At 36.9% G+C, this 24,473-nt stretch overlaps 1 protein-coding gene across 12 annotated transcripts in view; it reads left to right on the top strand.

Moving 5' to 3' along the window:
* BPTF (bromodomain PHD finger transcription factor) overlaps nt 1-24,473 on the top strand; it is a 145,317-nt gene that overhangs the window by 85,862 nt on the left and 34,982 nt on the right. For 8 of the 12 annotated variants that reach the window (XM_036836120.1, XM_036836117.1, XM_036836122.1 and 5 more), the window contains 12 exons: nt 2,249-2,378; nt 2,791-2,929; nt 5,044-5,223; nt 6,308-8,618; nt 12,848-12,972; nt 13,524-13,652; nt 15,436-15,586; nt 16,396-16,438; nt 20,521-20,767; nt 21,131-21,292; nt 21,509-21,660; nt 22,556-22,664. In XM_036836120.1, coding sequence (XP_036692015.1) covers nt 2,249-2,378; nt 2,791-2,929; nt 5,044-5,223; nt 6,308-8,618; nt 12,848-12,972; nt 13,524-13,652; nt 15,436-15,586; nt 16,396-16,438; nt 20,521-20,767; nt 21,131-21,292; nt 21,509-21,660; nt 22,556-22,664 — 3,878 coding nt within the window. The remainder of the gene's footprint in view (nt 1-2,248; nt 2,379-2,790; nt 2,930-5,043; nt 5,224-6,307; nt 8,619-12,847; nt 12,973-13,523; nt 13,653-15,435; nt 15,587-16,395; nt 16,439-20,520; nt 20,768-21,130; nt 21,293-21,508; nt 21,661-22,555; nt 22,665-24,473) is intronic. The other 4 variants (XM_036836121.1, XM_036836125.1, XM_036836130.1 and 1 more) reach the window with 1 other exon arrangement.

The following is a 24,473-nucleotide window of genomic DNA, read 5'->3' on the forward strand; positions in this document are numbered from 1 at the left end:
TTGGCAGAAAAATAAATATAAAAGGCCAGTAGACATAAAAAAGTGGTTACTTCTCTCATAATTAAAGAAATGTAAATAAAAACAACGGGATAGTATTTCTTCTCTCTCAATTGGGCCAGTAATTTAGAAGTTTGGTACTAACTTGAGTGAAGGTGCGGGAAAGCAGGGTTGCTTTATAATTGATGGCAGTGTGGAGCATACCCATCCGAAGAGCAATTGGGCACCATCTGTCAGCACTTTAAATATAATACCCTTTGGACTCAGCTGTTCTACCAGTGGGAAACACAAAGGGATATTCCTCAAGTTTGCTAAGAAACACGTAAAACATGGTTCCCTGTAGCTTTGTTTGTAATAGGAAGAGAAACACAGCAAAACCCTGTGGAGATGGGGAACGGAGTTGAGGCTCAGTCCACACTCCTGGCCCGGCTCTCTGAACCGAGGATGTGTGGAGGGAGCCCCTGCCCCCAGTGCACCCGCCAGTACGGAGTGGTGTCTGGAGGCTCGTAGTACCAGCGTCATGGGGCTTCTTTCCTGGGGCCGTCAGGCTGCCAGCAGTAGCCAAGATTTCTGCCCAACTAAATGGAACTGAACCCCTGCAGAGCTCACCTTTCCTGCTGCCTTTTCCCATAAGGATTGTGTTGGAGGTGGTGAGAACAGTAGAGTCTATTCTGGGAGAGCGGACATCACAGTTTAGCTACAATACTACCTCACTGGCCTGGTGTCAGCAAGGTGAAGCCTTTGTCTTTGATGATGAAGATGGCCCTGTTCCCCATGTGAACCCCAAGAGCACAAGCTGAGTGCCCAGCTTAGCTGCGCGTTCCCAGAGTGTCACCATACTGGTGTTCTCCCCAGACAGTGCTCCATTCCTGGCCACAATCTGCGAAGATAGCTCAGTTGCTGTGCCAGACCTGGCCTTTTATAGGTGTTTAAAGCTGAGCCCACAAAAACCCTGTTGAGAAATACTACTTGGTCGTAGCTCAGTCACTCCTTCTTTACTCTGGAGAGCTGAGGCTGGCAGGTTATCCACTGTGTTGTGCCTACAGAGCTTTCCCCACTCCCTGGTTGCAAATTATGGTATCTGAGACTAAATGAGTCCCCAGTGAGAATCCACTCCCTTTCCTCTCCCGTCAGTAGTGAGAGATGAAGAATCTTTGCTATACTGGTTGTGTGCAGTTAACAGGCATGAGCTCTTGGCCTGGGGGACGCTAGATTCTAGGGCGCTGTAATCACAAGGACACAAAACTTTATTCAAAGTGGAGATAGATAAATAGGAAGTTTTTGGTGGAGGGACGGAGGTGAAAAGGATTAAATCCCCTCTCACATCTTTCTTCTGCTCCCCCAAGTTAACAAAAGATCTCTTTATTCTTTTCACATAGCTGTGCATTTGAAATTGGCTACATCTGGGTAGGGTATGATAAAAGCAATTCTTCTAGCACTAGGGCTCTTAGAGACCGGAGCTCCTTTCTTCGTAGATTTTGGTCAATGTTCTTCTTTATGGGAAATATTCCCATTCATGATAATCTAATCTAATCACCTTAAAGTAAAACCTCACCACAGACCTGCCCATCTCCTTACTGGTAGGTGCAGTGATATCTATTTTCTTACCTGAAAAAGGAGTGTGGTCTGTGCCCTATGCCTAATGATTAATGCCCAGTCAATGTGGTCCTTCCTGCCCAACCCTTCCCGTCATCCAAAAGCAGGAGCCCTGTGGGTCCCTTTCTCTGTGGTTGTAGGAAACCTGAGTCCTATGTTAGTGGACCCTCTGAAGACTTTAAAATCCCAAGTACTAGTAGAAATAAGAATATTGGTTGATAAAATAAGAGTTTTGGGATTTGTTGGTCTTTTTGGGGGGAAGGAAAGAAGATATGTATCTTCTGGTATGGAAAGATCTAGTGCAGTTTTTCATTGATTAAAGACTGTGTAATTGTATTTATAATTACACAAAAAGGATATTATATTACAATGTTGGTGTATGCATAAATAAGTCATAAGTGAGTATATTTCTTATGGAGAGGGATATGAGAAGGATAGCATGTTCTGTTTTTTTCCTTTTTGTACTATTTGATTTTTTTCCTATTAGAGAATTGTACATCTACTTATTTTTATGAGTCTGGGTTTTCTGGGCTGTGGGATTATAGCTAACCATTCTTTGTTTTTGTCTTCCTAATTTTCAGTACTATATTTTTATCTTTTTTGTTTATTTTTCATAGTTGAGTGTAATTCTGTCTTTCTATCCATATATTCTTAGGTTACATAGAATGACATCAATTGAAAGAGAAGAAAAGGAGAAAGTCAAAAAAAAAGAGAAAAAACAAGAAGAGGAAGAAACAATGCAACAAGCTACATGGGTAAAATATACGTTTCCAGTTAAACATCAGGTAATTTTGGTATGATCTTTTAAAGTGTGTTAGCCATTTCTGAGACTTTGATTCTGCAGTTTTGAATACTTATTAATTTTTTTTTACTTTTGACACACTTTTAATTAACGTAGTTGGAATGAAGTAAATCTTTCTGGCAATTTTATAAGCATAGGTTTATGTTAGTAGAATATAGGTGAGTCATCAGACCAATTTGTAGAAATTGTTATAAATGTAAAATTGTTTTACATCTTTCATATTAGAAAGGAATATTAAGTTTCTTCATAAATCTTTGATTCTCAGTGAAAATAAAATGAGTGGTAAATTAATTTGCCTGACCATTTATTTTATTTAGTAAAAATGTGTAAAACCACACGTGCTTTATAAAACATTCTCATTCTTGTTTAATCAGCATGTTTTCACTTTACACCAGGTTTGGAAACAAAAAGGAGAGGAATACAGAGTAACAGGATATGGTGGTTGGAGCTGGATTAGTAAAACTCATGTTTATAGGTTTGTTCCTAAATTGCCAGGCAATACTAATGTGAATTACAGAAAGTCATTAGAAGAAAGTAAGTAATTTAAGCTGTTTTTCCTGCATAATTGCTTCTGATTTGTATTCTTATAAATTTGTAGTATATTGACTATATTTTGGATAAAAGTGTTTTTCTGAAATTCTTACTAGAATGTGCAAAATTACTAATGTAGTTTAATAATTGTAAACTCTAAAGTTTTTTAAATTACCTTTATTCATGGGATTTTGATATCTAGGATTTTAGCTTAAAAAGATGATAGAATAGAATTTGTTAAAAGAAAGAAGGCCTCAGCTACCTAATTGTTTTTCTAAAATCTTAAATTCAGTACTACCTGACTTCTTGAGGAAACACAGTCTGGTGACCTCAGCATTGTAACATTTAACAAAACCAGAAAGAAAGCGATAGAGGCTTCCATAACACTATCACATAAAGGAGATAGTAACTCAGTTTATGCTACTGGCTAATGACTTTATTTATTTATTTTTTGGCTGCGTTTGGTCTTCGTTGCTGCGCGTGAGCTTTCTCTAGTTGCGGCGAGCGGGGGCTACTCTTCGTTGCAGTGCGTGGTCTTCTCATTGTAGTGGCTTCTCTTGTTGCGGAGCACGGGCTCTAGGTGCGCGGGCTTCAGTAGTTGCAGCACGCAGGCTCAGTAGTTGTGGCGCACGGGCTTAGTTGCTCCGCTGCATGTGGGATCTTCCCGGACCAGGGCTCAAACCTGTGTCCCCTGCATTGGCAGGGAGATTCTTAACCACTGCGCCACCTGAGAAGTCCCCACTTTAGTGTTTAGAATCACAGAACTCTAGAGGTGAACTGCCCTTTTAGGAGGTAAATATTTTGAAACTCATGTTACATGAACAAATTATTTCATGACGATGTTAAGTGCCATACTGAAGGTCACACAGTTAGTGCTTCTGTTGCCCTTTTTGCACTCTACCATGTTGTCTCTCCTTTGTTATCTAAGCAATTTTCAAAAGCAGTTCTGTTCACTCTGCAGTATATTTGCTAATTTATGGTGTGATACGGTCTTTCCTGTGAAGCCCATGCTGTAGTGCCAAATAAGTACTATGTACACACCTAGCTAACTGATTTGGCTTCCTTATGAATGGTTCTCATGAAACCTGAACCAGTAGATTTTTGAAACTGTTAATGTGGGAAAGTTGTCATTGAATTACCTTTTAACCGAAAAAACGTATTTTATAGAGCTCACTGGAATTTATTTTTTAGGGACTAGGAGTGTCTTGCATATAGCAGATGTTCAATAACTGTTTCTATTTGCTAAATAGAAATATTCAATATTCATTTACATTATCTGATTATATTCAAGCTAAATGTCCATTATAATAAATTCTAAAAGATTGTTATAATTTTTATTACTATTTCATTGTTCCAGTTACCTGTGTAGCACTTAGAAAGAATTATAGAGAGCTTTTCTTTAATTGTGTTTGACCTATGTAATAAAATCCAGATTATCAATATGCAAAATATTTAGGCTTTTGCGAATTTATTTTGTATCCACTTTCCTTAGCATGGGGTTTTCTATTGTCCAGATGCTGGGCCTTTATCTAGCAGGTACCAAGTTGGTCTTGGAGCATCTTTTGAGTTTTTTCCTCCCAGCTGGTAGCAGGAAAGAAACCAGTAGTAAATCAGGTCCAAACAAGGCTACACATTGCATTTGGTTATTTCTCTTTTCTGTGATACAGACTTAAGTATTCTTAACTTGGAATCTACAGATAAACTTCAACTGGATTCAAGAATCCATTGAAATTTATTACAAAAGTTAGTGTATGTACTTTTTCTCTGGGTAGGGGATCATAGCGTTTATCCAATTCTAATATGGTTCTGTAATACAAAGTATGTTAGAAACCACTGATGCAGACTTTCTGGAGTCAGTGAACAGGTTGAAATAGTCTCATATGTGAAGGCTTCTGAAGTACATCTAAACTGTAGTCATTACTTCTATGCTTTAGGTCACCTGAGCATATAAGAAAGAATGTAACAGCTTCAACTTTTGTATTTTGGGTTTTTTGAATAAAAAATAAAGTATAAATTGCTGGAATATACTTGATAATTTCCACTAAACTAGGTGTATTAAAGTAAATTGCTAATATTTGACATACTTGTAATTACTATATACTTGGGGGTTTTTTTAGCTAAAAATAATATGGATGAAAATATGGATGAATCAGATAGAAGAAAAAGTCCACGAAGTCCAAAAAAAATAAAAACAGAGTCTGATTCTGAGAAAGGCGAGGTAAAAGATTCAGATGCTACAAAAGGAGCAGACCAAAGTGAAATGGACATTTCAAAGGTTACTGAGAAGAAGGACCAAGGTAAGGAGAGAAAAGTGTGGAGGGCAGCCTGGGGGTGATAAGAAAGCACTGGATCTAGTTCGCACAGCAGGAAAGGTACTGCAATGTCTCTTTTTGATAATAGCATTATTGAAACATGATTCATATGCCATATAACTCACCCACTTACAGTGTACAATTCAGTGGATTTTACTATATTCGCAGAGTTGTTCATCTATCACCATACTCAATTTTAGAACATTTTCATCACCCCGAAAAGAAACCTCATACCCACTAGCAGTCAGCCCTCCCTAAATCCCAGTCTACTTTCTGTCTCTATGGATTTGCCTGTTTTGGACATTCCATATAAATGGAATCAGGTAGTATGTGGTCCTTTGTGTCTGGCTTCTTTCACTTAGCATGTTTTCAAAGTTCATCCATGTTGTAGCATGTATCAATACGTCATTCCTTTTTATTTACAAATAACATTCTGTTGTATGGATACGTCATGTTGTGTTTATCCATTCATGGTGGACATTTGAGTTGTTTCTTTTTGGCTATTAAGAATAATGGAAATATGAACATTCATGTACAAGTTCTTATGTGGACATATGTTTTCATTTCTCTTGGGTAAATACGTAGGGGTGGAATTGCTGGATCAAGAGATAGCTCTATGTTCAACCTTTTGAGGAACTTACATTGACTTTTGTGAAAAGTTGTTTTTTTTAAAACTAGATAAGTTAGATAATGCATGAGCCTTAATATGTTTTATAACCATAAAATAACCATAAAATACTCTGTACAAAATCTTATGCGACGGTACTGGTATATGCAATAGCTGTCACATACTAAGTTATTTTTCCTTGTGGCATTCCATCATTTTTAGATACTAGGAATCAGAATATTTAAATATTTGGAATGTATGTGTTTTTTAACCTTTTATAAAGTTTAGCCCTGTCCATTGACCTATTTTAATCATATCAGGAACTTTTAAATATATAGCTATTTATAGTTAAGGTTTTGAGTAAAAATCAGAAAAACTGGTATTTTTTAAAGTGAAAATATTATCATGAATTCCACATTTCAGACTAAAAATTACATTTATATAAATGTCTTTGTTTCACAGATGTAAAAGAAGTTTTAGACTCTGACAATGATAAATCCTTTAAGGAAGAACCGATGGAAATAGATGATGATGTGAAAATAGAGTCACATATAAATTGTCAGGAAAGTTCTCAAGTAGATGTGGTCAATGTCAGTGAGGGTTTTCATCTAAGGACTAGTTATAAAAAGAAAATCAAATCATCCAAACTAGATGGACTCCTTGAAAGGAGAATTAAACAGTTTACACTGGAAGAAAAGCAACGCCACGAGAAAATGAAGTTGGAGGGTGGAATTAAGGGTATAGGAAAGACCTCCACAAGTTCTTCGAAAAGTCTGTCTGAATCACCAGTAATAACAAAAGTAAAAGAAGGGTGTCAAAGTGACTTGCTTGCACAAGAACAGAGCTCTAATGCAAGTAAGGATAAATCTGAAGACTTGATTCGGGGATGTTCACAAAATGATTCCTCAATTCTTGGAATCAGTGATTCTGATCATACAACAAACAAACTTTATTCAAAAGATCAAATGCTAGACGATGCCTCCATTCAGAGCGCAGAGACAAACTGTCAGAAACAAAATTCTGTTCGAAATGACGTAGATGAGAGTCTCTCTGACCCTGCCAGTAAAGGCCAGGAACCCAGTAAGATTAAAACAAAAGGAAGTGATTTTCTCATTGATGACGCTAAACTAGCCAGTGCAGATGAAATTGGTACTTTGATCTATACGAACAAAAATCCACTCATACAGGAAGATAATGACACCATTGTGTCTCCTTCCCAGAGCCCTTTACTTCCATCAGTACCTAAAAGTACTGATGATAGAGATATCCCATCTCTGTCAAAAACAATAGACTTTGAAGGAAAATTGGGATGTGATTCTGAATATAATAGCACTTTGGAAAATAGTTCTGATACTATGTCTATTCAAGACAGCAGTGAAGAAGATATGATTGTTCAGAATAGCAGTGAAAGTATTTCTGAACAGTTAATAACTCAAGAACAAGGTAGTGAAGGCTTAGAACCATTGAAACATGAGTTTGTTTCAGATAAGACCCCTGGAAACTGTGACGACAGGCTGCAGGCTAAGGTAAATGAAGCAAATGGTAAAAAACCAAGTCAAGATCAGAAATTAGAGGAGAGACCACTTAATAAATGTATCGATCAAATCAATCTGAAAAGTGTCACTGACAAAAGGAATAATGAAAACCGAGAGTCTGAAAAGAAAGGACAGAAAGCAAGTACCTTTCAAATAAATGGAAAAGATAATAAACCTAAAGTATATTTGAAAGGTGAATGCTTGAAAGACATTTCTGAGAGTAAAGTAGGAAGTTGTGACGTTGAACCAAAGGTTAATAATATAAATAAAATAATTCCTGAAAATGATATTAAGTCTTTGACTGTTAAAGAATCTGCTGTAAAGCCATTCATGAATGGTGATGTCATCATGGAAGATTTTAATGAAAAAAACAACTTGGAAACAAAATCATGTTTACTGAGGTCTTCGGATACTGAAGGCGACTACCAAGATCGCCTAGAGACCCTGCCATCAACCAAAGAGTCTGAGGGTACCCAAGCTACCACGCCTCTGCCATCTTGTCCAGAAAGCAGTTCAGCCAATCAGGTAGAAGATATGGAAATTGAAACCTGCGAAGTTAAGAAAGTTACTTCGTCTCCTGTTACTTCTGGAGAGGAGTCTCACTTCAGTAATGATTTTATTGATGAAAATGGCCCGCCCACCAACAAAGATGAAAATGTCAATGGAGAATCTAAAAGAAAAACAGTCATCACAGAAGTCACCACCATGACGTCCACAGTGGCCACAGAATCAAAAACCGTAATTAAGGTAGCAAAAGTTGATAAGCAGACTGTGGTCTCTTCCACAGAAAATTGTGCCAAGTCCACTGTCACAACCACCACTACAACGGTAACAAAGCTTTCCACGCCCTCCACAGGCAGCAGTGTGGACATAATCTCTGTGAAGGAGCAGAGCAAAACTGTGGTCACCACGACAGTGACAGACTCACTGACCACCGCAGGAGGCACTCTGGTAACATCTATGACCGTGAGCAAAGAATATTCCACAAGAGACAAAGTGAAACTCATGAAGTTTTCAAGACCCAAGAAGACTCGTTCAGGTACAGCTCTGCCATCGTACAGAAAGTTTATCACCAAGAGCAGCAAGAAGAGCATATTTGTTTTGCCCAATGATGACCTAAAAAAATTGGCCAGAAAAGGAGGAATCCGAGAAGTCCCTTATTTTAATTACAATGCAAAACCTGCCTTGGATATATGGCCATATCCTTCTCCTAGACCAACCTTTGGTATCACCTGGAGGTATGTACTTTAAAATGCATTTGGGGGAGGGAGAAAGTTTTTAAAGAATTAACTAATAAAAATATCTCATTTATGAGATAACAGAAATAAGACAGGGAAATATATATTTAATGGGCAAAGTTAGTAATGGAAATAAGATACAGAGAGTTTTTAACTCGGCCAGCTGGTAGGTACTAAAGTTTACTTAGGGAAAAATGTTTAAAGACTGAAAATGTAAGGGAATCCTTTAAAATGAAATTCAGCTTCACTTTTCACAAGACAAAAGAAATGTGTCAAACATAGTTGTTTTCGTGGTCTAACCTCCAAGTTATTGCCATGTGTTTGCTTTGGGAGTGAGATAATCACAGAATTGGATAATCACCAACTTTCTGGAATGTTTGTATTTTATTTCTATTAGGTAGTTCATAAAAACATAAGACATAGGAAACATGCCTGTAAATCACACAAGGTTCATCATTATGTAGAAATCTTAATGTAATTTGTTTGCATGATAGACATTTGTTTTGGAGTTCTCTGTTATTTATGTGAGAAAAGGTAGTCTGAGATTCCTTAGAGAGTTTCTTTAAACCCAGAACTAGTCTTAATTTAAAATTTTCTGGGCATTAAGCTTTGGGGATAAATTATAAGTACGTAGAGTTGGCAGTTGTAAGATCATGTAGTTTTAAGTTGGGAAAGGATCTTAGAAATTCGTATCTTTTTTAGATGCATAATAATTTGCCTCTGGTCACAGAGGGACTGAGTTAGGAATAGTGCCTGGTTTTCCTAAACCCCAGTCCAGTACTTTATCTTCTATATCACATTTCACGTATTTGTCCTTGCTTTGTGCTTTTCCATGTCCTTGTCTTTTTATCTTTTCACCCTTAAAATTGAAAAGGATGGGACGTGAACATTGAAAACATAAGAGTTCTGTGGGACATGCTCAGAAACTAGGCACGGTCTTGTTTGCAGTGAGATTTCGCTAGGATCCTGAAGTTCGTGACGTCAGCAAGTTCCTGGGCAGACTCCATTTCACTTTAGGCTTCATTTCTGTGTGTTTTTAGTATGGTTCCTTTAAGTTGAAATCATACTTTTCTTGTTTTCTTTATATTACAATTAGCTAGTATTAAAAAAAAAAAAAAGACTGTAAATGAGTACTCTCTATAAAGGAATTAATTAATATGACCAGTCATAGTTGGTTTGACCAAGTTTTTAATAACTCATCTTTTGATTTGAATTAAAATATCATCACTCCATTACACATTCAATAGAGACAGCTGAAAAGTACAATTTCTCTGCAGGGCCTGCAATGAAGGATTTGCAGAATCCTGCAGGGAATCAAGGAACTCTTCATTACAGTTCATGGATTTGTAGGATTACTCTGCACTTTTCTGCTTTCTTCATTGAGAGCGGTCCCAAAATGTATCCTTGACTGTCCTGCAGGTAACTTCTTTCCCACTGGAAAAGTTACTATGTACAAATACTTTAATTAAAGTGACCTGGCAGTTGTGGAGGCCGACCTTTCTGCTCTTTTCTATTCTGTAAATGAAAGGTAGGCTTGACTGCGAAGCACTTTTCTCTGAACCAGTTCTGTTCACGTGTTGCCCAGGGCCCTTTTCTGCACGGCTGGGTTTCAGAAACCTTGTATTGTTATGTTTTAATATGCACTGGGGGCACAGTTTTTATCTGTTTAGTTAATTTCTCATTTTTTAATGGAAGGAAGTACCTTCCAGTACGTTTTAAACAGATACTGCCTTCAGATATGTGCTAACGTCTTAATTTGCTGAGGTTGAGAGAAACATAATCCCTTCTATCTAACGGAGGCATGGGTAAAAATGTAAATGATTCTTGACTTTAGAATGCATTTTTAAAAAATGTATCGCTATAAAAACCATGCATGTGAAATGCATTTTTCTACTCACACTTGAATAAAATATGTCTGATGCTTAGAGTAGGAGCTAAGAAGGCCAAAGGCGCATGTTTGGTCTTTATTAAATTTAACATTAAGGCTGAGCAGTATTGAAAAAGTGAAACTTGTCTCCTTGACTCATTAGGGCCTCTTTTTCCCTCCACACTGTCCATTCCCTTACTCCCTCTTCCCCAGGCCCTGATTCTGTGTTTCATGATCACTTTGAACCAGTAGTTTTCTCCACGGTGCTGTCAGAAGGATCCTTCTAAAAATGCAGATCTATCCTGTGAATGTTCTGAGTGAGCTGAGCAGGCATTTAAAGAGGATGTGTTCACCACCACGGGGCTGGGAAGGGGAAAGCATTTGTCACCTGTCCACCCCGGCTACGAGAAGGGCTCCCCTTTATAACCCACGCAAAACTGGGTACCTTTCAGAGATCTCCTTATAGATGGCCCCTCATGCTCTTTAACCCTTCCATTTGGTGCAGCACATTTTGGCTTCTGCCTGCTTCCCTCGTGCCAGCTTCATCTCTCGCTGCACCTTCACACCCCTTCCCTCCAGCCAGAGTACACCGGATGTGGTTTTCAGGAAGAAGTGTGTGCTTTTGTGTGCACCTTCCTCCTCAGCACATGTGTGCCCCCTTGCCCTTTGGTCAGCTGCCCCCTCACCCTTGTCCTCTGAGACTCCAGCAAAGCTCTCATCCCCATCCCTGGGCCCAATCAGGTACCACTCCCTTGTGCTTTCCTCTGTTACAGCTCCCGAGGATGCAGGAAGACATTATAATTCATTTCTGTGTCCCCAGCTCCTTTCACTTAGTTTAACACACAGAAGACACTCAAGTATTTTTTGAATGAATAAATGAATGAACACGCTCCAATGCATGAGATGTGTTCCCCACGTGGTGTTGTTTCCATTGTAAAATAGAGATGCTTTCAAGTTGTTGTTTGTTGAGAGTGATTGGAGGAAGAAGAGAGAGAATGAGAAACAACTCTCTTTCCAAATAAGTATTCATTTGTTTTCTCCCATGAGTCCAAAGTTCCCTAGGCATTTCTTTAGGGTGTGTGGTCTGAAAGTGACAGACACTTTCCCCCTCTCAGGACATCCTTGCACTGATTAACATTTGCCCTCTCATTTAATAACCGTCTGTTCAGGTCAGAGGATTCACAGGGTGATAGCACAACAAAGAAAATAATGGTGTCACAGGTGGAGAGGGGAAGTTAAGAAATTGCAGCAACTTTTTGGCTAGAGCTTTCTCTTTCTCACATTGTTTGCTTTTCTAACTTAACGTTAAGAATAGAAAGCATTGCTTTTCAAATATAAATTGTCTAAGATTTACCTTGTACCTCTATTAGAGGAGGAAATTATTTCGTTTCATAGGCCTTCCCTACAGTACAATCAATCAGTATATTCATTTAAGTATGTGGAAACGTCAATAAAATATTTAATTATACAAAACCACTAATAGAGAATTGGCAGCCTAGGGCTGCTTTAAAATGTTCTATGGTTAGCTCCATTTTAAGACATGATATTCATTGCAGTTGTAAATTCATTCTGAAATGTGTTTTTAATATTATTTTTAAAAGAATATCTAAAATGTTCAGTAACTTTGTATACAGTGTTTAGAAAAAACCTGAACACAGAGGAGATTCTTTTGTCTCCTGACTAGTAACTAACATAGTAATGTCCTTTTTTATTATTCATTGTATCATAAGATTCTAAAACTACACTGATGTTGTTAAAGTAATGTTAGTATTAGCAGCATTCATCATCCAGTACTTCGTGTTTTGCAGAACCACCATTTCAGTACGAAATTTCTGTCCATCTGGAAAGGTCTTATTGGATTTGTGAGGTCTTTTTGTTTTGCTTTTTGAGAAAATTGAAACATTTTCAGTTTGTTTCAGCAAAAATCAGTTAAGATTTTATTCTTCTTCAGATCACTTATCACATTGTCACACAATTATTTATTTCTCCATATATGCTCTCATTCATAATTTTTCTAACACATATTTTAGAATTAGGCTAAATTTATAAAATCTTTGTGAATTGTTGCCATATCAGTCTTACAATGAAACATGCTTTGTTTTACATATTTATATGGCATTTGAGGTGACTACAGCCCCTTTGTGAATTGTTAGATGCATGTTATGCCTGGGAACAAGAAAGTTCTTTTATTAAGGGACATATAATAACCAAAGTGCTTATAAAGCCATATGATAAATATTGAAGTCACAATGAGGACAAAAAACAATCCTTCAGTTCAGTAGAGTGTGTGTGTGTGTGTGTGTGTGTGTATGTGTGTGTGTGTGTGTATACATACATCGTTTTTCTTGGGTTTTTCTTTCAGGTATAGACTTCAGACTGTGAAGTCCTTAGCTGGAGTGAGTCTTATGTTGCGGTTACTGTGGGCAAGTCTGAGATGGGATGACATGGCAGCCAAGGCTCCTCCAGGAGGAGGGACTACACGGACGGGTAGCGGTTTTTTATTTTCTAATTTAAGTTTAAAAGAGAAAAACCTCTTGACGGTTCACTTCATTTTAAGCATATCTGTTATTTATTAAAATATGGTGCTAGTATTTTAAAAACAAGGCTTTTGTCAAGTTTAGCGGCACATGCTATAAAATCCTGGGGGCCGGGCAGGGGGGTTTCACATTATAAGGGGAGTCACTAATGTGTGAACCAGTGTGAATTTTTAAAAGATATTTCTTACCGCACAGTATAAATCATTTAAATTGGGACATCTGGAACCCTGTGCTTGCTGCTGCTCTCCTAGGGTTTTTATTATTCTGACCGAATTTTGCCACCAGGAACTAAGCTGTCCCCAAACAGCATTTTGCTCAGTTTAGAAATTTTCAGTGAGGAAGAAACTCAGTATTGTTGCAGTCTAGTGATGGTCCTGCAGCTGTTCATTAAGCAAATGTTTCCAAAGGTTTAGTCTCTTTTTTAAAGTACCAGATGTTGTACCTTTTATTCTCTGAATATTTTGGGTGGTTATTAATACTATGTGAATTAAATCACCATAGAAACATCTGAAACTGAAATCACAACAACAGAAATAATTAAGAGGCGAGATGTTGGTCCTTATGGCATTCGATCTGAATACTGTATCAGGAAAATCATCTGCCCCATTGGAGTTCCAGAAGCACCAAAAGGTAAGGAGTAGAAAGAATTCTATTCTTTTATTACTTACCTGTTAGCCGTATCTTTTATGAATTGAAGTTTGATTATAATTGTTTCTTTAACTCTTTATTCAACTTTTGAAAAAAATACTTTTTTATCACAAACTATTCTGTTATTAAAATGATATTTAATTAATAAACATAGCAAAATTCCACTAGACACACAGTGATGCCTACAGTCACGGTACCAGGCAGAGGAAGGGTACAAATACCTCTTGTATCAGTAATTAAAGATATGGAGCAGTGGTTGACACCAGACCGTCAGCTCCAAGACTCAAGCCTTTGAGTCTGTCTGATTGTAGTCCTGGAACCTGCTGCAGAATCTGACACATAAGTGGTCAGTGAAGATTTGTTGACTCAAGGGTTCAAGCTATTGTGTAATACTTCAGTGCTCAGGGTAGAAGTAACCTAAGAGGCATAAAGAGTTACTCAGGAAACATTCGTAGACACCTACATGATAGGCCCTAGGTGGCAAATACATAGAAGAATGGGATCCAGCCCCTATTCTAAAGGAAGCAAAGAAAAGGTATGATAATTCTATACTTGAGAATCAAAACTATTAACACTAAAAAGAGTCCAGTAAGGTGTCCAGATTCAAGATATATAATTAGACAAAAATCAATAATTTTATTTTACATGTGTAGTAAAAATACCTAGGGGAACAACTATGAAGAAACGTGTAAAAAGAAAATGCTGTCTATAAATAGAAGCTTACTATTTTATAGAAGTTAATTGTCCCCAAATGGATAAATTTAATTTTTTGAATCTTGATTGAATCAACTCAAAAGCTCATCTTGGAGAATAAATGAGAATGGCTTTTTTGAAAAGAGTACCAATAAGGGGGTAGCTGTCCTAATAGATGATGAAGTATTAGTATAATTAAAACAATGTTGTCCTGGAACAGGAATAGACAGCTCAGTTGATAGGCAAAGACACACAGATGGAAGAAGGCATTCCTGACCAGTCGTCAGTCTTGACTCCACAGCCATTGATGCAAACCACTGCTGTCTCCTTGAATCACTTTTCTTTTCTTGTATCACTTCATACAATCCAGGTCCCGCTGCTGTTTCAGTTTCCTTCTGTTGCTTGCCTGTGATTCTGCTGCTACCCTCTTTCCTGAACATATGGGAAGGTTCAATGCTTGTCTGTCCCTACTTTTTATTTTTAGAATCTTATCACTGGAGATTATATCTATTCTTAATAGTTTCCGATCCCTCCTTTACATTAGTAACTCTCCAGTCCCTCTTCTCAGTGCCCTGATAGGGAAATACAGATCGCCAGAGTTGTACATGTCAAGGACACCCAGCCCAGTTGGGAGGAACACGCTACGCTTCTTGAAGAAGGTTGTATCCATGTTGCAGTCTGAAGGATGAATTAGACACCAGTCAAACGAGGGGGAAGGAGGCTAGGAGTAGTGTTCCAGGCAGAGGGAACAGGCTGTGTAAAGGCTAATAGGACTTTTATATCAGGGGCCAGCAAACCATGAGCTTTGACCCACCATCTGCTTTTGTTAATAAAGTTTGATTGGAACACAGCCACACTTTCTCACTTATGTATTGCCTTTGGCTCCTTTTATGATACAGAGTTGAGGAGTTGTAGCAGAGACCATCTGGCCTGCATAGTCTAAAGTATTTACCATCTGGCCCTTTAAGAAAATGTTTGCCAATCCCTGCTTTTCATGATATAAGAGAAGATGCCAGAAGTACTATAATTTAGAAGCTATATTGCTTAAAATACTCCGATTTCTTTTCCAAAGAAACACCTACGCCTCAGAGGAAAGGCCTTCGATCGAGTGCATTGCGGCCAAAGAGACCAGAAACGCCCAAGCAAACTGGCCCTGTTATTATTGAAACCTGGGTAGCAGAGGAAGAGTTGGAATTATGGGAGATCAGGGCGTTTGCTGAGAGGTAAGGAAATGGTTTATATGTGATCAGATGCTGAAGATTTTTATCACTTCAGAATTAAAGAATTACCCCTTTAATAGTTTATTCAGTATGTCCTAATTTTGCTCCACCTTTTGATTCTCTAGCTGTGTATCATTTACTAATGTCCTCTTTCTAATTTTTATGAGTTATTATCTACTTGTCAATTTTGAATTACCTTAATTTAGATGTTTTATTTTTAAATTGAAATAATTTTATACTTTTTGTATGATGTGAAACTTAACCAGATTTCACTTAATATTAGATGCCAGATGCCTAGTAGGATACAGGCATACTCACTTTATCGCGCTTTGCAAATACTGCGTTTTTTACAAGCTGAAGATTTGTGGCAACCCTGCATTGAGAAAGTCTATAGGCACCATTTCCTCAACAGCATTTGCTTACTTTGTGCCTCTGTGTCACATTTTGGTAATTCTCACAGTATTTCAAAATTTTTCATTATTATTATATTTGTTATGATGATCTGTGATCAGTGATCTTTGATGTCACTACTACGACTCACTGAAAGCTCAGATGATTATTAGCATTTTTTAGCAATAAAGTATTTTTTAAATTAAGGTATGTACTTTTTTTTTTAGACATAATGTTAGTGCACATTTAGTAGACTACAGTATAGTGTAAACATCGCTTTTATATGCACTGGGAAACCAAAAAAATCATGTGACTCGCTTTATTGCGACATTTGCTTTATTGCAGTGATCTGGAACCAAACCCACAATATCTATGAGGTATGCCTGTAGTTTCTGATAAATTCCTCCTTTCTTTCCCTGCAGAGTGGAGAAAGAAAAGGCACAAGCAGTTGAGCAACAGGCTAAGGTTAGTGAACAGAAGAAGGCAGAGGACTTCCAGGCCCAAATGGAGGCTCACCTCAAACAGCAGCGATTGGCTGCCCAGCAGGTGGGGGAGTTGGTACCAGTCCCACCCGGCAGCGCATTGACATTTTTAGCCAAATTCGTGCACACTAAAAGCACAGTAATTATATATTCATGTGGTTTTATTTTTACGTGTATCTCATATATATCTTAATTTCAGTACTTGAAAATAGCTCTGTGGATATACCAAGGTTTGGTTTTGCAAAAAGTGTACATATTTGAAGAACAATGTTTGAAGTATAATTTCTCTTATTTATTATATTTATAATTCAAAGGGTCGTTTCTAAAGATAATTTTTTCCTGTAAAATTCCAATCTGTAAAATCTCTGTGGTCTATGAAAAAGTGAGTTGTACTAAAAGTATAAGAGTTTGTTGTAATTGGTGGTCATCAAGCTACTGTGGCGTCGTAGTATTTCCATACTGTGATGTGTCATATGTGCCTGACTATTTAGGGACCCAAATAAAAGATAATTACCCCTTCATTCTAATAAGAAGATACTATGAAAGTTTTTAGCCAAACTTGAATATATAAACTTTCAGGATATAGATAAAATAGAAATAGATAAAATAGGTATCATTAACTTAGTTACACATAACTTACTTAAAAATTACATATTACATAAATAAATCAGACTCATTTCCTCATGTTTTACCTTTTTCCTCATATTTTATAAAATATTTTTTCAAGTTCTTGTATCTTTTACAGTGGTTTACTCTAGGTCATCTTCACTTAGATCAAAGTTTGAGATAACAGCACTTCTGGATTTTGTCATGTCTATCTCTCCACTCACAGAAAGACTGGCTAGTTGTTTTGTTTTTCATTTTATGGATGTGTTTTGTCATCTCTACGATGTAACCCAAGGTATTACTTTTGGGGGGGGGCCAGGGGGTCAATTTCTTTAATTTGATAATAAGCTTTTCTCTGGCTGTTGAAAGTCATAACCTGAACTTGGTGATGTATTACCTCTCTAAGTCCCCCAAGAGCATTGTATTCTTTGCTTTTCCTATGTGTGTCAGTTTCTGAGGTGATGGACATCCACCTGTATATAGCTTAATCGAACAGAGCAGTATATACTTAATCTATATATTACTTCAAAATTTTTATTTAAAATATCTTTCTTGAAACAAGTCAATCTTCATTTTAATATGTTTTCCAAATTTAGCAATGAAGATGATCAAAACTTTTTTTTTCCATGCAAAAATTGAGAAATAATGACAGCCAGAGTTTAATGACAAACTTGCCTTTTTGAACATGTGTGCACACCCAGCAGATTTTGTGGACATGTCAAACCTGTGATATTTTTTCCCCCTGTAATTTTTTAAAATTTTTTATACAATTTTTAAAGGTTATACTCCATTTACAGTTATTACAAAATATTGGCTATATTTCCCATAGTCAGCATTTCCAATTTTTGAAGGCATAGCCCCAGAAAATAACTATGTGTTTAGTTGTTTTGGTTTTTTTGCCTCCTTTTTTTTTAACTGATTCAATTGGATGACATGTCTAAGAATCCAAAACTAAGCTCCTTTTCTTCTTCTTTTTTTTTAATATAAATTTATTTGTTTATTTATTTATTTCTTTTTGGCTGCATTGGGTCTTAGCTGCTGCATGCAGGTTTTCTCTAATTGTGGCAAGTGGGGGCTACTGTTCGTTGCAGTGTGTGGGCTTCTCCTTGCATTAGCTTCTCTTGTTGTGGAGCACGAGCTTCAGTAGTTGTGGCTTGTGGGCTCTAGAGTGCAGGCTCAGTAGTTGTGGTGCACGGGCTTAGTTGCTCCGCAGCATGTGGGATCTTCCCAGACCAGGGCTCGAACCCATGTCCCCTGCATTAGCAGGCGGATTCTCAACCACTGCACCACCAGGGAAGCCCTCCTTTTCTTCTGAGGAATGAGAAATTATGTAAAATACCTCACATTATTTTAAGGCATAGAGGACATATACAAAAGTAACAGTAAAAAGACTAGGTATGCTGTCTTTGGTGAGCAGTTTTTGATGGCAAGAAGTAGTTCAGCATTGGAATTTGATTTTTGTACACAGCTCAGCTCCAGCATTTACTAGCTCTGTGACCTTGGGCTAGTTTTACAACCTCTCTAAGTCTCAGTTTCCTCATCTTTAAATCACAGTACCAGCAACTTTATTGGGTTGGTCCAAGCATTAAATAAGATAATGAAGGGTAAAGGGTTTGCCACCAGGTTTGTTGTCAATGCCAGCTGTAGTTTTTTGTTTTTTTTTTAACATCTTTATTGGAGTATAATTGCTTTACAATGGTGTGTTAGTTTCTGCTTTATAACAAAGTGAACCGGCTATACATATACATATATCCCCAAATCTCCTCCTTCTTGCGTCTCCCTCCCACCCTCCCTATCCCACCCCTCTAGGTGGTTACAGAGCACTGAGCTGATCTCCCTGTGTTATGTGGCTGCTTCCCACTAGCTATCTGTTTTACATTTGGTAGTGTATATATGTCCATGCCACTCTCTCACTTCGTCCCAGCTTGCCCTTCCCCCTCCCCGTGTCCTCAAGTCCATTCTCTACATCTGCATCTTTATTCCTGTCCTGCCCCTAGGTTCTTCAGAACCGGGAAAACTGGACAGCTACATGTAAAAGAATGAAATTAGAACACTCCATAACACCATACACAAAAATAAACTCAAAATGGATTAAAGACCTAAATGTAAGGCCAGACAGTATAAAACTCTTAGAGGAAAACATAGGCAGAACACTCTGTGACATAAATCACAGCAAGATCCTTTTTGACCCACCTCCTAGAGAAATGGAAATAAAAGCAAAAATAAACAATGGGACCTAATGAAACTTAAAAGCTTTTGCACAGCAAGGAAACCATAAACAAGATGAAAAGACAACCCTCAGAATGGGAGAAAATATTTGCAAACGAAGCAAGTGACAAAGGATTAATCTCCAAAATTTACAAGCAGCTCATGCAGCTCAATATCAAAAAAATAAACAACCCAATCCAAAAATGGGCAGAAGACCTAAATAGACATTTCTCCAAAGAAGATATATAGATTGCCAACAAACATATGAAAGGATGCTCAACGTCACTAATCATTAGAGAAATACAAATCAAAACTACAATGAGGTATCACCTCACACCGGTCAGAATGGCCATCATCAAAAAATCTACAAACAATAAATGCTGGAGAGGGTGTGGAGAAAAACCCTCTTGCACTGTTGGTGGGAATGTAAATTGATACAGCCACTGTGGAGAACGGTATGGAGGTTCCTTAAAAAACTAAAAATAGAACTACCATACAACCCAGCAATCCCACTACTGGGCATATACCCTGAGAAAACCATAATTCAAAAAGATCAAGTTGTAGTTTTTACATGTGTAAACTTAAACTGTCATGTTGATAAGCTGTCAGGAAAAGGCAGCAGTCTCTGGGAAAAGAAACACAAATTGTCTTTAATAACACTATAGTCTGAAAGATCCGATTATACCGTTCTGTATAAAATAGTCTAAAGGATTTTTCTGTAAAAATACTTGAACTGAAAAATATAAGTCTAGAAAAGTTGTTTATTATTTTCAGCTTGTTTGATTGCAGGTTTGCCAACTTGAATAGTGATATTTAAATATTGACATGTTCTTTATGATTGGATAAATTAACATTACAGGTCCCATCATTTGCTGTCTGTCTGTTCTAAACCCCACCGCTGAATCACAAGGTATCCCTGTCTCCAGTAAGATCACCCACGTCTCTTGCACTTTCAGTCTGAAAGCTTGGACCTTTGCACAGACTGGAAAAACTTGATCATTTCAAATTTTTGTTACCAAAAACTTACTGCTTTTAATAAAGTATATGTGATTTAGAGTCATAAAAAGTGTTGCCTCCCTCGAGAAATTAAATTCAAGTGTAAATTTGTATGGGCATATTTTCAGAAGTTAAATATTTTAGAAATTTGGTGCAGTTTCTTAGATTGAGAGGAATTGTGGCTGGACTTCATGCAGATTGGTGTTTTTATTTGGAACGATTTTGGTTCATGATTTCTCTCCCTGACTTTTCTAGAAACGATTGGAACAGCAGAAGCCTACAGTAATTGCAGCTTCCACTACTTCCCCAACAAACAGTACAACTAGTACCATCTCTCCAGCACAGAAAGTTATGGTGGCCCCCATAAGTGGCTCAGTTACAGCTGGCACTAAAATGGTACTAACTACTAAAGTTGGATCTCCAGCTACAGTAACATTCCAGCAGAACAAGAACTTTCATCAGACCTTTGCTACCTGGGTTAAGCAAGGCCAGTCAAATTCAGGTACACAACTGTGATTAAATAAAAGATTGCTTTCATTCAAGAAAAAGAAATTTCAGTCCTTTACCTACTGAAATGAAATGTTTCTTTAGAAAATTATTTTTCTTCTGCAGCTGATTGAGCAAACAAACTGTTAACAGTAGGTTTGTTACAGATAATATTCATAATATTACATTAGCGAAACTCCTCTCTTATACATTATTTCACTTTCAACATTTACATGGTTCACTTACTTTGAGTGGAGAGGAATGTTTTTCTTAAAAATACAAAATGAGCCACATTTCATGCATTGGTGCCTTCCTAGAAGTCACTACGTTGCTGGTTATTTTAAATCTGAAGCTTATTAAATGTCTTATACCCCATTAGCCACCAGCACAGCTGCCACATCTGCTACAACCATTGCCAGCACAGGTCAGACGTTCCAAATTACAGGCAATCCAGTCACTATGGCAGGAAAAGTAATTACCAAACTGCCACTTCCTGCAAACAGCAAGATTGTCGCTGTAAATGTGCCAGCAACGCAAGGAGGTAAGGGAAATGTGAAGAGTTTTAATTCACATTTGCCAGATCATACTGTTGCCATTATTTTTCATTTCCTTTTCACTGATTTCAGTCTTCGGATCTCACATTTTATGTAGCCCACTATAAACCCCCGCCACACCTTGTTTCTCCTCAGGAACCAAGCAATACCTGATGTTTTATGAAAGGGGCAGTTATCAATTACTTCTTCATCTTTTTTTCAAGGCGTTGTTCAAGTACAGCAGAAAGTCCTGGGTATCATTCCATCCAGTACAGGTACAAGTCAGCAAACCTTTACTTCATTCCAGCCCAGGACAGCAACAGTCACAATTAGGCCCAATACCTCAAGCTCTGGAGGAACTACAAGCACTTCCCAAGTAAGAGTTCTTTACAGGTTTATTTGGTGTTAACCACATTGGTTGAAGTTTTTAGAATGGCCTCTTCCAGGATTAATCCAACTTCTAATTTTTCTTCACCTTTTACTTTATCTGTGACAAAGTATTGATTTTTTTAAAAAATCTGTTACTTATATTTCAAGTGAACTGTTAATTTTTAACATTTAGTTAATAGCACATTAGTATAGTTTATGAATCATAAGAATTGCTTTCCAGGATTTTACGAAGAAAATGTCTTTATTGAAAACAATGGGCAACACTGGATCACCCAGGAAAACGACGTGCTCTGCAGCTAAGAAGTAGAGTGAAAACATAATCCACAGCATTAACTTGTCTATCAGCTGATATGCACACATATTATATACATCATTTCTTTGGCACTAGTATTATGGAAAAAGTTTAATGTTTTGCAGACTTGAGAATGTTCTAAACCTAACACTGAAAATAATATGCTGTGTAGTCTCTCCTTTAAATTATGAAAGAACTTCTGGTCTCTGATCTTGCACCTGTGTTCTCTGGGTTACAGATAAGGATTGGAGCTCAGGGAAGATAGGGCTCATCATTTTCCTGTGAGCAACTGTGGTGGTTATAGAGCAGAGCTTTCTTGGGTCTTGTATCCTTCCTTTTAGTCTGTAGGCTATTCTTGGTGTCAGTGACAAGGAGTTTCATGCGATCTCATTTAAATTACATTTTCTCCCCTCAAAGTTCTATCTTTATTCTGATGCTTAATATAATTTAATATGTAATGTCCAAGAGCCTCTGTAATTTCTGTAGACATGTTTATCAATATAGAATGTTTAAAGATCTCTGTTCTAAGTCCATTATGCTTTAGTCTTTTAAAAACATTTTAATTCATTGTCCTTTGTGTTATTTGTAGGTAATCACAGGGCCTCAGATCCGCCCTGGTATGACGGTGATTAGAACACCACTCCAACAGTCAACACTAGGAAAGGCAATTATTCGAACACCTGTGATGGTACAGCCAGGTATTCACCCATCCAGTATTATCATTTTACATCTAAAGAGTCAGTCTAGGAAATCTATAATATTCTGTATTTGGCACTCTACATACTGGAAAATACCAATATGAATTGAGATTCTGAAGCATACTAAATTTCTGATTCATCATGGGACACACCCATAGATTTTATTTCATTTCTGGCATTGTCAATAAGAGAAAAGCAGGTCCAAGTATGCTTGTTAAAAATGTTCTTCAAACCTCTAGTAAATGGGATATATACATTCAGATCATTGGAGTAAGGAGAATAAGCAAAGAAAACAGTCTGTGTGGCAAAAGATAAAATCAAGGAAATGGCTAAGAAGCATTTAAATGGAAAGCATAAAACCAGATTACAAAGGCAGTGCCTGCCCTTTTTAATGTAAATAAGTTAAAGCTCCCATATTAAAAGTTGAAGCCTGTAAAGATGGAGTGAAAAAAGAAATCGAACTGTGCATTTATGAGAAACATACCTAAAAGCAAATTACCACAGAAGGTAAAACATAAAAAATAAAAAGATGGTCAAAGGCACATGAAATAAAGGACAAAAAAAGAAAGAAAGAAGGGAGAGGCGGAGGGAAGACATGCATAATCCTACTAATATTGAACAGAGTCAAATTCAGTATTTTAAAGAAACAATAACTAGGACAAAGAAAGTCACTTTATATTGGCTTAAAGATATAGATTGCAGTGAAGGTGCAATCTTGGGTCTTTAAATAAGATGTCTTTGAAGTGTATAAAGCAAAAACTATTTGAAATCAAGGAGGGATTAACAGAAGCATAGTAGACCAGAAACAGACTGTATCAGCTTTTGTACCTTTAGGAATACACATTAGTTTTAAATATTTATGAGCTATTTGTATGAAAATGGTCTTACAATGAGCTACAGGTAAAACCTTGATGAATTCCAAAAAGTAGAACGTGTATAGGCTACATTTTTTGTAGTAAAGCTAGAAATTAATATTAAGGTATTATACTAAGAACCTTTACTTGCTTGGAATTTAAAAACGTTATGTTCTCCAAAGTAACTTTTATGTTAAAGAAACATCCACTGTGTCATTACAAACAGATTATCAAGTAGCAGCTAAGCCAGGCTGCAAAGCTGAACTGAGAGGCAAATTCATTCATTCAACAAATATTTTTGAGCACCTACTCTAGGCAGTTGAAACACGTTAGTGAACAAAATAGACCAAAAAAAACCCATATTAAATCTTAACCAGAAGTTAGAAAAATATATAAAACAAGTCTTAAATGAAAACAGGAAGAAGGAAGTAAAGTACAAGTAATGATTGTAAGACAGAAAAGGCAAATATTAAACCTTTTTTTTTTTTGCAAGTCTAATCTTGAGAAAAGGGAACAAAATGCTAGTTTAGAAAAAGTAGAAATGAGAAAGTGCAATGAAAATAGAAGGAACTAAATCTGTTTGAATAACAAGGTGTAATTATATACTGTGCTTATAAATGTCAGGTCTTAATGACTCACATCAAGGAAAGAAATTTGGAAAGTTGCCATAGTATTACCTACAAAAAAGAATTCCAGACCTCATGGTTTTATGGGTAAAATTCTTTGAAATGGTTAGGAAACAATTTCCTTCTTATAAAAAATAGTTGCAGGCCATAAGGGGAAAGGGGTAGATAAATTCTTTCCCATTCATTTTACAAATTTAGCATAATTCTAATATGAAACCTAGCATAGTATTTTTTTTAAGGAAATATCCTAATGCCTAAGCAAAATTTACCCCAGAGAAGAAAGTATGATTCCTTATTTCAGTTAATGCTACAGAGACAATTGGTAAAAT

Source organism: Balaenoptera musculus, chromosome 20 (genome assembly GCF_009873245.2).
Source record: "Balaenoptera musculus isolate JJ_BM4_2016_0621 chromosome 20, mBalMus1.pri.v3, whole genome shotgun sequence".
In the NCBI taxonomy this organism is placed as follows: Eukaryota; Metazoa; Chordata; class Mammalia; order Artiodactyla; family Balaenopteridae; genus Balaenoptera; species Balaenoptera musculus.